General features: G+C 39.6%; 1 protein-coding gene across 1 annotated transcript; it reads left to right on the forward strand.

Moving 5' to 3' along the window:
* Positions 1–10,735: 10,735 nt before the first annotated feature.
* LOC147890045 (uncharacterized) lies at positions 10,736–11,999 on the forward strand. The gene is made up of 2 exons (XM_087390200.1): positions 10,736–11,172; positions 11,741–11,999. Exons 1-2 carry the CDS (start codon positions 10,736–10,738, stop codon positions 11,997–11,999), a joined length of 696 nt encoding a protein of 231 aa, XP_087246326.1.
* The last annotated feature ends 1,350 nt before the right edge of the window (positions 12,000–13,349 follow it).

Here is a 13,349-nt window from a genome sequence, read left to right on the forward strand (position 1 = left end):
GCATTGTTGCTGAAAATATCCATTTTGAAGCCACTTTAAACAATGTGATCATAAATCGACATGCTCTTATCTAGGTCGATAGTGACTATAAGAGTATTTAAGGTCTCAAGAAATTATCTATTGAAATACTTTGCAATGATTTTAAGCCCCCACACATGATGAGCATAACTACAATCATTGCAGCAAGATGTAGCCATCATTTAGCAATTTTTCAAAACCCCTATGTCCATCACTAAGTATCCCAACCTTTCATACATGTCAATAAGGGCACTCCCAATGCAAGCATTTAGCATGTCCAACCTTATTTGGAAACCTTTTCAAAACCCTACACGTAGCTAGCCACATCATCTAGAAATTTTTCAAAAAACCTACATCTATCACTATCCCAACCTTTCAAATATGTCATGATGGCTACTCCTAATGCAATCACCTAACATTCTTAACTTTATTTGTCTATTAGAGACTACGGTCATGTTCGTATGCTAAGAATATGCTAAAATCATTGCATTCAAAGTTAGTACATTCCTTTAGAGAGTTCATGTCTTTAACTAGATGCTAGTATCTTGTACAAGGGCTTTGTAGATCATTTGTGTGACAAGTGATGAAAGAGATTACATATTCATGTAGTCATGTGCACTTTTTATGTGATTTATGAACATAAAAATTATTTTCATGCAATCACTAAAAGACCTTATCGATACTAAGAAACTAGAAATCAGCAATCTACTATAGGTAGTCTCAACAATACCACCAATACGTTAAAGATTACTACAGGTAGAACTAGACCTTGCCACTATTGCCAACAAATTCATAAATATTGATGATAAACTTGGCAAGAAATTGGATCACTGGTACTACTAGTATTACCAGCAGTGATAAAGGATCTAGTACCATCGGTAATGATAGTATTACTACCAATAACACACCTATTATCAGTGGTGGTAACAATACTAGTACCAATGATATTAGTATACCCCCCCTATATAACACAGTTGCTTGGCTCTCGCTTGGCTTTTTTGATGCTTTGGTTTGAGAGGTAATTTTCAACTATGCGACTACTCTTGAGGTGTAGGTGCTTGGACTCTCTCAAAGAGAGACAAGGTTTTTTACGAATTTTTTCATTTGCATGCATAAAATAAATTCTATATAGTGTTGGATACATACATTTTGTTAAAATGCATTTTTGAATCATGCATGTTTTGTATCACGCATGCAAGATCTATTGAGGATCTATTGCACTTTTAAATTTGTAAGTTGTAAAATTTTCTTGGAATCAGTTATAAATATATCATGCAATATTGTTATGCATCATATCATGTAGCATCATCATGTTTCATCATATCATGTAGCATCATCATGCATCATATCATGTTGCATCATGTGGCATCATGTTACATTTTGTCATGTAGCACCGTCATGCATCAGATGATCATTGTGTTGCATCATGTATCATATCATAACCATGTTGCATCTTTTCATGTGAGATGCTGCATGCATAGAGATTAAATGTTACATGTGCTTGAATTGTGAGATGTTACATCCTTCATGCATTGTTATAAAATTTGTCCATGTTCTTGAATTTATGCATGCAAGATACCTTACCTACTCTCTGCAACTCTCACATGACCATAGATACACATTCCAATCAATTCCTACCTTCAGATAGCCCATTGATGATAGAACCAAAAGAGTATGCAAGAGACTATTGACATGAGAAGAGTCTCAAGAAAAAGTGGAGCATAATCATGCAATTTTTGCACACTACAAGCACCTATAAAATATTGCCACATCCCTTCCTCAATGATTGTCAGAGACGATATAGATCCTATGGGCACTCATTGGAAGGACATCAAGATTGGTGTCAAGGCAAGGTATTGTCCATCTAGGCACTAGATGTAGATAAGAAATTTAATGGAAAGGGAAGAAAAAGAAGGAAAAGTTTCTTGGCCTTAGGTTATATTGATGCCATTAATAAGCATGGGAGATGAAAGCTCATTAATTGTTGGTACCCAGAGATCCAAGCTCCAAAATGTCACATATACATTTTTGTATATGGAAAAAAAGCCCCACCATGGTGATGTGCCTTCATACTTTGCAAAGATGTTATATCCACACTTTGTTAAAGGACTCCTAGCAGACTTTTCCTTGTATAGCAATAAATGCACAAGGCTTCAAATGGATGTCACAGTAGCACAAGAGATGTGCTCAGATGCATTCATGGGAACACAAGAGACAATGGAAGAGAAAGCAGAGAAGGTATGTGATGAAAATGAAAACACATTTTATCCAATGCTTGAGAAGTGTGACAATAATGGAGTTACAATGAGCACTAGAGTGGCTCTATAGACAGAGTTCAAAAGCTTAAAGAACATGAACATGCACTTATGCAAGATTGCATGGACACATTGAAAATGACACAACTTTCTGATGCAAAGATGGTAATGTGTCATCATTTTCACACCAACCTATTTGAGTGGAAGCACTTCCAACGAGCAACGAGATGCACTCATATGTCCTACTTACGAGGTAGTTTTGATGCATCTACCAAATTTTATGTGAGATCTTGTGGGAATAGATTTCACTTTGGATTTTTTATACGAACCATATGAACAAGTAGGTTCTGCCCACTTTTTATTATCATGAGCTTTCACCATCACTTTATATGGTTTTTGGAACTTGGTGATTTATTGTCACATTAGCTCTAAGCTCATGAGTCATGTGAACTAAAAAGATTCAAATCTCTGAATGTATACCATCTATATATTTTTTGAGGAATTGTTCATCAAAGAAACCCATTAAAGAAAATATGAAGACATTAGAGAAAACCATTAGCACATACATGACAAAATATGAAGAGGGGAGAGGAGAAGAGTGGAGATGAGGAGAGAGGGCACAACTAGAGAGCACACCACAAATGACTCATTGTACACTAGATTTAGTTGAAAATGTAGAATATATACAAACCCATTTAGGGTTAGGGTTAGGGCATCTAACCCTTTCCTTTATAGCACTCTATAAGTGTTAGTGCTATTGACATGTAATCACATGATGTTGAGCGTGGTCTCTCAACACCTTCCCTCAAGATCAACATCATGAAGTAGGCATTCCCTCAAGATGATGATTCTAGGGAATCGAAGAAGGATTGAACATTACATTCCATCACACCCCTTTAAGGGGAATGTCCTTCCTCTGCGTCAAACCAAGAGCTTGTCGGTGTTTCTCGAAAAGCTCTTTATCGAGTAGTTTGGTAAAGATGTCTGCAACATTCTCTTTGCTATCACAATGCTGCAGTGTGATGTCACCAAGTAACACTCTTTCTCTGATGAAGTGCTCTCTAATATCAATGTGCTTTATCGTATGGTATACTAGATTCTTGTCCAATGCTTGAGCCAATTGATTATCACAGTATATTGTTTTTGGCTTTGATTCATTCAAGTAATATGTTTCTGACACTAGTCTTCAGAGCCATATAGCCTCACATGCACCTGTAGTGAGTGCCCTATATTCTGCTTCAGTCAAAGAAAAGAAACAGTTGGCTGTTTATTTGACAACCATGATATAGCACCTTGACCAAGGAAAAATGCATATCCCTGTGTGGATCTCTTGGTCTCATGATCTACGGCATAGTCACTATCACAGTATCCATGCAATCGTGGATGACTTCCTCTATATTCTATCCCAAACTGTCTTGTACCTTTGATGCATCTCAAGACTCTTTTAGTTGCATTCCAGTGAGATTGTTTTGGATTTTGCCATAAACTATGCTAGTGAACTTACTGCATAACAAATATCTGGCCGTGTGATAGTCAGATATATAAGAGATCCGATGATCTACCTATAGTACCTGTCATTGACTGTAGACTTTTCTAAATCTTTAGTAAGTTTCAAACTCTATTCCATGGGAGTGGCTACAATCTTGCAATCTGCCATATGAAACTTCTTCAAGAGACTATCAACATACTTGAGCTGACTCATGAAGATGCTGTCTAAATCTCTCCAAAACTCAATACCAAGACGATAGTGCATAAGTCCAAGATCTTTCATGTCAAACTTTGCGGATAAGTCTTGTTTCAATTTCTTGATGAAGCTATCCTTGCTTCCGATCACAATCAGATCATCTACATACAAAAGTGCAATAGTAATGTCTTCCAGTTGAACTTTGTAGTAAAGAGTATGATCTGCATGGGACTTCATGTATCCCAGATTAGCAAAATACTTGTCGATTCTGTTGTACCAACTTCTAGGTGCTTGCTTTAAGCTGTAGAGACTTTTCTTAAGATGGCAAACCTGATTCTCCTTTCCTGGTTCAACTAAACCTATTGGTTGTTACATGTAGACTTCCTCATCTAGATAACCGTTGAGAAATGCATTCTTGACACCGAGCTGGTATAAATTCCATCTACTAAGTGTTGCTAGTGATATCAAGAACCGTATGGACTCCATCTTTGCTACTTGAGCATAAGTCTCATCATAATCTTGACCATATTGCTGTGCAAATCCTTTTGCAACTAGTCTGGCTTTGTATCTTTGAATACTTCCATCTGGATTGTACTTCACTTTGTATACCCATTTGTTTGCCATGGCCTTCTTTCCGAGTGGAAGGTCGCATAATTCCGAAGTATTATTCGTATACAAAGCATCCATTTCTTCATTCATAGCAGTTCGTCATTCTGGCCTGCCTACTGCATATTCAAAGTATACTAGCTCTTCTCTAGCCATGATGGTAGTCATAAGAGAATAGTTGGTGGTTTCAACCTGAATTGCTTTGCCTTTTTGAGCATATGTCAATCTGGCTGGAGGTCTGCTTTCCCTAATAGACCATCTGAGTTGTTGCTATGGCTCTGCTTGCGGTGTTTCTAGCAATTCTTGCTCTTCTTCATCAACCTTTTTTGTAGATGACTATAAAATTGGTGAGTCTATCTCCTGTGTGTTTGAGGTTTTCCATTCTAATTCCTCATCAAAGATTACATCTCTGGAGATAATGACCTTGCGATTGATGGGATCATACAACTTGTATGCTTTGCTTTCTTCACTGGAGCCAACCATGATACATGAGTTTGCATCCAATTTCCTACAATGACCATCATGTATGTAGGCATATGCTATGCAACTAAATATGCAAAGATGCCCAATGTGTGGCTTATGTCCAGTGAATGCTTCTTAAGGTGTCATACCTGAATTAGTTCGGTAGGAAGCCGATTAAGCAAGTAGTTGGCAGTGGCTATTACTTCTGCCCAATATCGATTCGAAAGATGCTTCTCACTAAGCATTGCTCTAGCACTGTCTACTAAAGTACCGTTCTTCCTTTTGGCTCTTGCATTCTTCTGAAGAGTATTTGCACAAGTGAATTGTCTTTGAATGCCATGACTTTTGCAAAAGTTCATGAATGATGAAGACATGTATTCACCTCCTCTATTTGATCTCATGACTTTGATCTTTCTGCCTGTCTAGTTTTCTACCATGGCTTTGAATTCTTGAAATCTAGAAAACACTTCAAATTTCTCTTTCAGAAAATAGACCCAACAATATTTATTGTAGTCGTCGATGAAAGTCAAGTAGTAAAGTGAACCATTGATGGTGCGGGGTCTGGACATAACCCCATACATTTGTATGTATCGAATCAAGAATAGCTCTTGCTCGAGAGGTGCTTCTGCCAAAGTTGGTTCACTTTTGTTACCGAAGTAGCATTCTTCACAAACTTTTCCAAGAAACTGTAGCTTAGAAATCCCGATTGCCATATTCAGATTCCTAAGATCTAGCAAGCTCTTGAAATTGACATGACCATATCTCTTGTGCCATTTTGCGGATAGTGGCATCTGTTGTGGTTGAGCTGACATGGCATGCAAATCTGGTATTGGAGCTAGCATTTTGTACAAGCATCCTTCCTTGACTCCTTTTCCTACTAGCTGAAATCTTTTGGATTTGTCTCAGATAGTGCATTCATTTTTGTCGAAGATGACTCGGTAGTTGTGTTCCGTCATTTGACTTACTGACAAGAGGTTCTTCCTGAGCTTCGAAACGTAGAGTACATCTTTCACTAATCCTTTCATACCAATGAAATTGTTCATAGGGATAATGCCTATCCCTTGAACTGGATTCGCTGTATTATCTGCTGTGTAGATGACATTCTTTTGACCTTCTAATGGTTTCATCTCTCTGAACCATTCCTAATGATTTGTCATATAAGATGATGCACCGCTCTCAATGTACCAACAATCTTGATCTGCTTGGTCGACTTGATAACTGAAATCCTCTTTTGTATTGCAATCAATGTCTAGATACACAGTATCAGTCTTCTGCATTTCCTCATTTGCAAGAAACATATTCCCATGTTCATTTGCAAAATTGATTATGACTAGAATGTCCACCATGATGATTTCCTCTACCGCAAAAATTCCCTCAATTGCTACTAGATTAACCGCCTTGGTCATACTGCTTTTTGCAGCAATCTCTTTCATAGTGTCCAAACGTATGATAGTAGTTGCATTGGATGTTTGACACATTGGTGGATGCATTCCCTCATCCTTGGAATCTTCCTCAATTGGAATGATTTCCTCTTTGCTGATTCTGATGTTGCTGAGGATGATGCTGATCGTTGATGCTTGTTGTTTGCTTGTCTATGCGCTGGATCATTGTAGAGCTAGTCGCTATGTTGTTGGCTGCTCGTAGGAGTTGTTGTAGGCGGTTGTGTTGCATGATGCACTTGTAGGAGCATTGAGTGTTGCTTTGTGCTGCTGGGTCACGTTGCTTGCTTACTGTAGTGAGTTGCCTACTATAGAGTCAAATAGAGGCTTTGTAGCTGCTTGTTAATTTGGTCAATTATTGTAGATGAGGTTAGTTCTCTTGCTCTCTCGCTATCAATAGAGAGTAGGAGCCAGACTTGAAGCTCGTTGGAGAGGCTGTTGGTTGCGGCCTTGTTTGTTGAAATGCTCTCTCTCCTTAAGAGAAGAACAAATCTCTCTCTCTCTCTCTCTCTCTCTCTCTCTCTCTCTCTCTCTCTCTCTCTCTCAATAGAACAGAATTCCTCTCAATGAAATGAATAGAAATCTCTCAATCCTCACAAAGAAATCACTCATGAATATCTCATAAAATGTATGGATGGAAATGTCTCTCATGAACGAAAATTTTTCTCTCAAAGGAATGGATGAATCTCAATCACTCTGTCATGAAAGAATGAACGAAAATCTCACAATCACTCTCTCTCACTCTCACAAGGATCGCAATGCCTCAGCAGAAGGCAAGGGAGCTCTGATACCATGACAAAATATGAAGAGGGGAGAGGAGAAGAGTGGAGATGAGGAGAGAGGGCATAGCTAGAGAGCACACCACAAAAGACTAACTGCACACTAGATTTAGTTGAAAATGTAAAATATATACAAACCCATTTAGGGTTAGGGTTAGGGTTAGGGCATCTAACCCTTTCCTTTATAGCACTCTATAAGTGTTAGTGCTATTCACATGTAATCACATGATGTTGAGCGTGGTCTCTCAATAATACATGCTAACATTAGACCAATGAACACACAATGCATAGAAGCAAATAACTCTAACATGATCTGGTGCACATAATCACTTGAGCAACCCTTGTAACTTGGAAATATCAACTCTATTTTAGGGTACCTCACTCTTTGAAATACTATTGGCAAGTGATAAGGTTGGCTGTAATGATTATGTGAACAATACAATAAATTTTGTATTGGACAACATGCTACATTGTAACAACATCTATCTCTTTAACTATTAAATACAACAAAAAGTTTTTTTTTTTAAATAACTTCTAAAGTTTTAGCTAAAAAGAGAGCCGACAAATCCCAAAAGTAGATTCAAATTTCAAAACATTTATATCATTTGTCAAACAAGTTCCAAATTTTATTCCACTTTCACAAATCATCTAGTCTTTGACAATTAGAGTCATCACCACCTTGCTCATCATCACTGTGGTTTGGAAGGCCAATAAGGTCTTCCTCTTTGTCATTTTCTTCATTGGTAGTATCACCTTCTACCTCTTGCTTTCCCAAGGCAGCTGCAATGGTCGATGCATAGCGTTTGCAGTTCTTGGGCCATGCAACGTTGGTGACGCAAGTACCCCATCGTCTCATTCAAGATATGGTTGTACGAACAAGCAAAAATAGATTGTCGGTGGCCCTTCGATGAGTTGGTGCATGTTGCGGTGCATCATGAAGTCTTGAAGTCTGTCGATGGCGGTCGAGCGTCGTCCGAGGTCGATGTTGAAGTCTCCCAAAGCGTATGTCGGTGTCGAGGGTGGAAGCATGTCAAGAAGATTTTGCAGCTGCTAAAGCAATTTCGTCTATTGGACGATGGGGACTTTTGTACAAATTGACAATTGCAAGTTCTCCATGATTACGGTAAGGAAACATGCTTAAGAGGCACTCGCAACCCGCACCAAAAGCATGTTGATGGTAGAGAAGCTATATATGTTACGGAATTGTATTTCTAATATTTCTTGCTATGGAAATTATTTTAGTTTAGTCAAGTGTGACTATGGCAAAGTATTCCATAGGAGCGCACCGGACGCGACAGGGTTCCTAGTGGATACTTTGTGGGGTTTAATTGGGGACGCCTAACTACCTTGTTTTGCCAGGCTAGATAGTTAGTATTATGGGTGATTCCATGTTAATACTAATGTCGCTAGTGTTGCTGGTGCTATTGCAATTGGTCGCAAGGTGTGTATTTTGATGTCTGTATATCAAGCGTACAACTATGTTGGGATTAGTTGGTGTGATGATTCATCAATTGATTGTAACAACCAACACAATTGGCGACTTGAGTATAGATGATGAGTTGGATAACGAGGAATGGAGATGGTGAAGGTGATTTGGATTGATCGACGTATCTAATGGTTGTCAAAGGCCATGGGCCATATTGTAAAGTAATGAATTTTAAGCCGTGGGCTAATTTATTCAATTAATTGTGGATGAGAGCATATTAAGCCTTGTGATATTTTAAGCTCATGGAGCTATGTTGAGCAATACCTCTAATTGTGGACAAGGGATACTTTTGGATGTACTATTATTGGCTCTTTGCTTTTTGGAATTACAATTATAAATACTCTAGATGGGAAGCAAGAGCAACCATCTAGGGGGGGCAGATTGGACCCCATGCAGTGTTGCTCTACACCATAGTACTTATTTGTTTGGATATCATTTTTGGAGGGCGATTGCTCTTCTGTCGTAGTGTTACCCTTGACGGCGCTTTTTGGTTCTCGCAATGCCAAAATGTGGTTGAGCCAAAGTGGGTTCAACCGGATGTTGTTCTATTCGTATAGGGGTGTGGAAAGCAGTTCCTGCAGTGCAAACATTGTTGCCATTGGACGAACTAGCCTACTGATGTAGTCACTGTGTGTATTGAATCTTTTGCTTGATCGCAACTAGGACTATAGCATTCTCAGATATGAAACGCGGTAAAACGTTTTGAGCTCTATCAATGTCTGCGAAAACATTCACAACACTGTCGTGCAGTCCATATTGGCCTTCATGTGTCAATTCTCAAATTTGTGTAGACGGTAACCTAGTCGTTCCTCCATCTTGTTTAGCATGGACACTTATTTTGTTTGATCAGACATCGACATGTTTCCCAGGTAAAATTTTGGCACTCTTTGTCTATTCAGTTGATACACACCACTAGTAGAATGCATCGTACATTGGTCACGGTTTTAGCGATGTCGGTGTCTAGCTCTGCCAAGAGGGTCTCACAGCTGGATGGTACCTTCTGCAGGATGGAATCAATTGTCAAGTCCCACAGCACGCACATGGGAATATTGGGGTATCTGCAATTTTCTTGCTATAAATCATCTGGTGGGATTTCTCCGCTCTTTTGCGTTTCCTTTAACCCTTCAAGGGGTGGGCATGCTCGGTTACGCCGCTGAAGATAGCTCACATGTGCACTCATGGACATCTATTGTTTCTAGAAACGGGCCATTAGGCGGGTCCTGTAGGGCTTGCACCCTCATTCTATAAATCTTGGTTTGGATGCTCTTGATGGAGTAACAGCCAGTGCCGTGTAATCTTTATCACAGGAGGCACATTTGAGTTTGATGTCCTCACGTCATTCAAGACTTTGCAAGTAGGGACGTTGATGGGCTGCTCTTCCTCTCTCACTTCATTGTCATGATCTGTGCTATCTTCTTTCTTGATGATAGTTGCGCTAGTTGTTGCATGCAAGCATGGTTGTGTGTGTGTGTGTGTGTGTGTGTGTGTGAGAGAGAGAGAGAGAGAGAGAGAAACACTAAATGTCTCACATCTCACAAGAAATAATTAGAGAGAGAGAGAGAGTAGAAACGTCACATCTCACAAGAAATAATTAGAGAGAGAGAGAGAGAGAGAGAGAGGAAATGTCTCACATCTCACAAGAAGTAGTTGAAGAGAGAGAGAGAGAGAGAGAGAGGAAATGTGTAACAAGAAATAATTGAAGGTGGGACGAGAGAGAGAGAGAGAGAGGAAATGTCTCACATCTCACAAGAAATAATTGAAGATGGCCATCACTTGCTAAAACGGAACACCGAGTGTCATGCAGAAGGTGGCAGGACGAGGAATGACGGCAAGTCGACTTGCCAAAACAGACACTCACTCCAGCTGACTCACCTCTCCGGAACACCTCCATCGCCAAATTGCACAGGCGCCCTCGAACAATTCGCCACATGCAAACCAAACGACCGCGTCCCTAACATCTGATGAATTCACCACAGTTTCCTGTATGAAGGCTGGACGTTGCCTGAATGGAGATAAGCGATCTGATCAGTAGAATCCTGCACACCGGTGCAAGGTGTGCTCTGAAGATTGCAGTCGTTGTATCCCTTCCAGTCTTGCTGCCCGCTGCTGTGATCGTGTGCTCGGTATTGGTTATCCCTGTGGGCTGTGGTGCTTTAGGAGTAGTAGGCATAGTCTCCCTGAAGAAGTTAGTGGAACACTTCCGAGAGAAGGCACGCATTGGTGGATACACGGATGCTGATCGTGAGGAAGGCGACGAGTGGGGAGTGCGTGAGGAAGTAGAATTGCAGCAGACGAAGGACATCTCTGAGGAAAAGGAGGGACACGCCAGGGAAAACCGTCTTAGGGAAGCGGTGACCTCCGAGAAAGAGCAGAAAGAGATGCAGGACAAGACATATCGACCTGCGATGGCAGAGGAATCAAAAGCACAGGAGCTAGCAATCGGGTACGTGATCATTAATAAGAATTTTCTGTTTCGCAAACCTGCCTCCTTATTAGAACGCTTCAATTTGCAATGCCCAGGCCATGCATGTTCCCGTCCGATGTAGTTTACTCTTCGCAGTTTTCTGAATTGCCCCATAGCCAGGTCAAAAACATGCATGCCATTATGCTTCATTGTTCCTGATCGGAACTGTACGTTTAAGCCATCTAATTCCTTCAATTGGCTCTATATTTTGAAAGCCACTCCAAGAGCATGCACAGATCAAAGAGTGCGCGCAGTTCTTCGTGAGAGGCAAGCCTTATGATCGTAAGAGACTAGTCGAACCTTGATTCTTTGAAAGTTAAAACATGAGTGTCTTAGCATACACAGTCAGGAACACAGAAATTGGTCTGGAGATATATATTTACGTAAGAAACAATCAAATCATACTGACCAGAACACAACCATGTAGTAAACAAATTTTCGTAGAAAACGTGCCAAATCATACCGATCAGAGAACAATCTTGCAGTAAACAAATTTACGTGTCCATAAGTTATGCCACTAAACTATTGATTCAGTGCATGCGTGCAGGTCTCCGGAAAGGGTGAGACAAGAGCAAAGGGAAAAAGAGATGCTGGAGCAAGACATAGAAGTTGTGAAAAGGATCGTGGGGTATGAAGGGTCACCAATGCCCTCCATTGCAGAGGAGATTGAAGCATTGTGCGTGTTCACAGGAGTGGAGCTTCCATCACTGGCCATTGTTGCTGAGCAACAGCTTCCGTCACTTCAGAAGCTTAGAGCAGAGCTCACTTTGCTTGAAATCCTGGTAGGAATAAAGCCTGGCCAGTAGGCTCACCAGCTTGTTGCTCTTGTTTGGAAGATGATGGCTCAGCTTAGGATGCTGAAAACGATCCCCTTTCTTTGTTGGGTTAGAGCTTTCTGTTTTTCCGCTTTGTTTGGAATCGCACCCAACACACGATGATGATGTTTGATTACTTTGCTTGGTTACTTTCATTTATATGTTTCCACCTTTGAATGCAATTGACCTCACAGCAGCAGAACAGTCCACAAAGGAGAAGACACGTTCTTGTATCTAACAGTTTGGCAATGCTCCAAATTCTAGCTTGAGCATTTTTTGGTTGAAATCATGCCCAAAAGAAAATTATATACGACAGACAAAGCATGCTTCCTTGCTTGGCTCTTTGCCATTATGTTAAAAACCAGAATTTCATGTTGAGTGCTTTCATGAAAATTGTAAAAATTCCCTAGACCCAAGGGAAACATAAATTTCAAAGTCTAATGTCTTAAATCGAATGAGTCATTATTGTTTTATTCGACTTTAGAAAAGGTCATGGTCAACTTTGTACTAAACACATTACGTATGGGGTTCATGAACAAAAGGAAAGTGAAGCACTTATGAAATCTAAATGCACTCTTGAAATTATGGATTATAGTTTTTAGTTGCAAAAATACAAAGGGCTTTCAAAAGAGACCTCGGAAGATACAAGTGAATGTTTCAATAGACGAGACATCCCTTTCTTTTGAGGTAGGTAGTTTTGAAGTGAGATTATTAATTCAAATATATCACTTTTGCATAATCTTTAACTCATGAAAGGTAGGTAGTTTTGAAGTGGGATTATTAATTCAAATATATCACTTTTGCATAATCTTTAACTCATGAAAGGTAGGTAGTTTTGAAGTGGGATTATTAATTCAAATATATCACTTTTGCATAATCTTTAACTCATGAAAGGTAGTATTGGATGGTCTGAAATCAGTAAGGGTATTGCAAATATGAATCCTCGCCTTATCTTTGGAATTAAGGGTTCGCCTTATCTTTGGAATTAAGGGTATTGCAAATATGAATCCTCGCCTTGTTATCTTTGGAATTTTGGGGTAGTCGCTATTTGGCATTCTATGTTACCATACTATAATCTTTATTCATGTTGAACCATCAACAATCTAATTTACATCTTCCATGTTTCAACTTTTGAATCATATTCAAACGTTTGGGTCACGTCCCTTTGCATGACATGTATGTTAATTGTGTGGATCCTCCCTTCACATTGCAAAAAATCTGTCATGTTTCAACTTTTTAAATCACATTTGGGTTGTGTCCCTTTGCTTTGCATCATGTTAAACAATTGTTTGGGTCCTCCCTCCGCATTGGAAACTCACTTTCATGTTTCAATTTTGGAAT

This window comes from Dipteris shenzhenensis, chromosome 19, assembly GCF_047967505.1.
Source record: "Dipteris shenzhenensis isolate YYH24624 ecotype China chromosome 19, Dip_SZ_1.0, whole genome shotgun sequence".
NCBI lineage: Eukaryota > Viridiplantae > Streptophyta > Polypodiopsida > Gleicheniales > Dipteridaceae > Dipteris > Dipteris shenzhenensis.

Bases quoted from the DNA above. Each gene is read 5' to 3' on its own strand.
- LOC147890045 (XM_087390200.1), top strand. From the start codon at position 10,736: ATGGAGATAAGCGATCTGATCAGTAGAATCCTGCACACCGGTGCAAGG. The intron at 11,173-11,740 runs GTACGTGATCAT...GCATGCGTGCAG, and splicing joins GCACAGGAGCTAGCAATCGG to GTCTCCGGAAAGGGTGAGAC.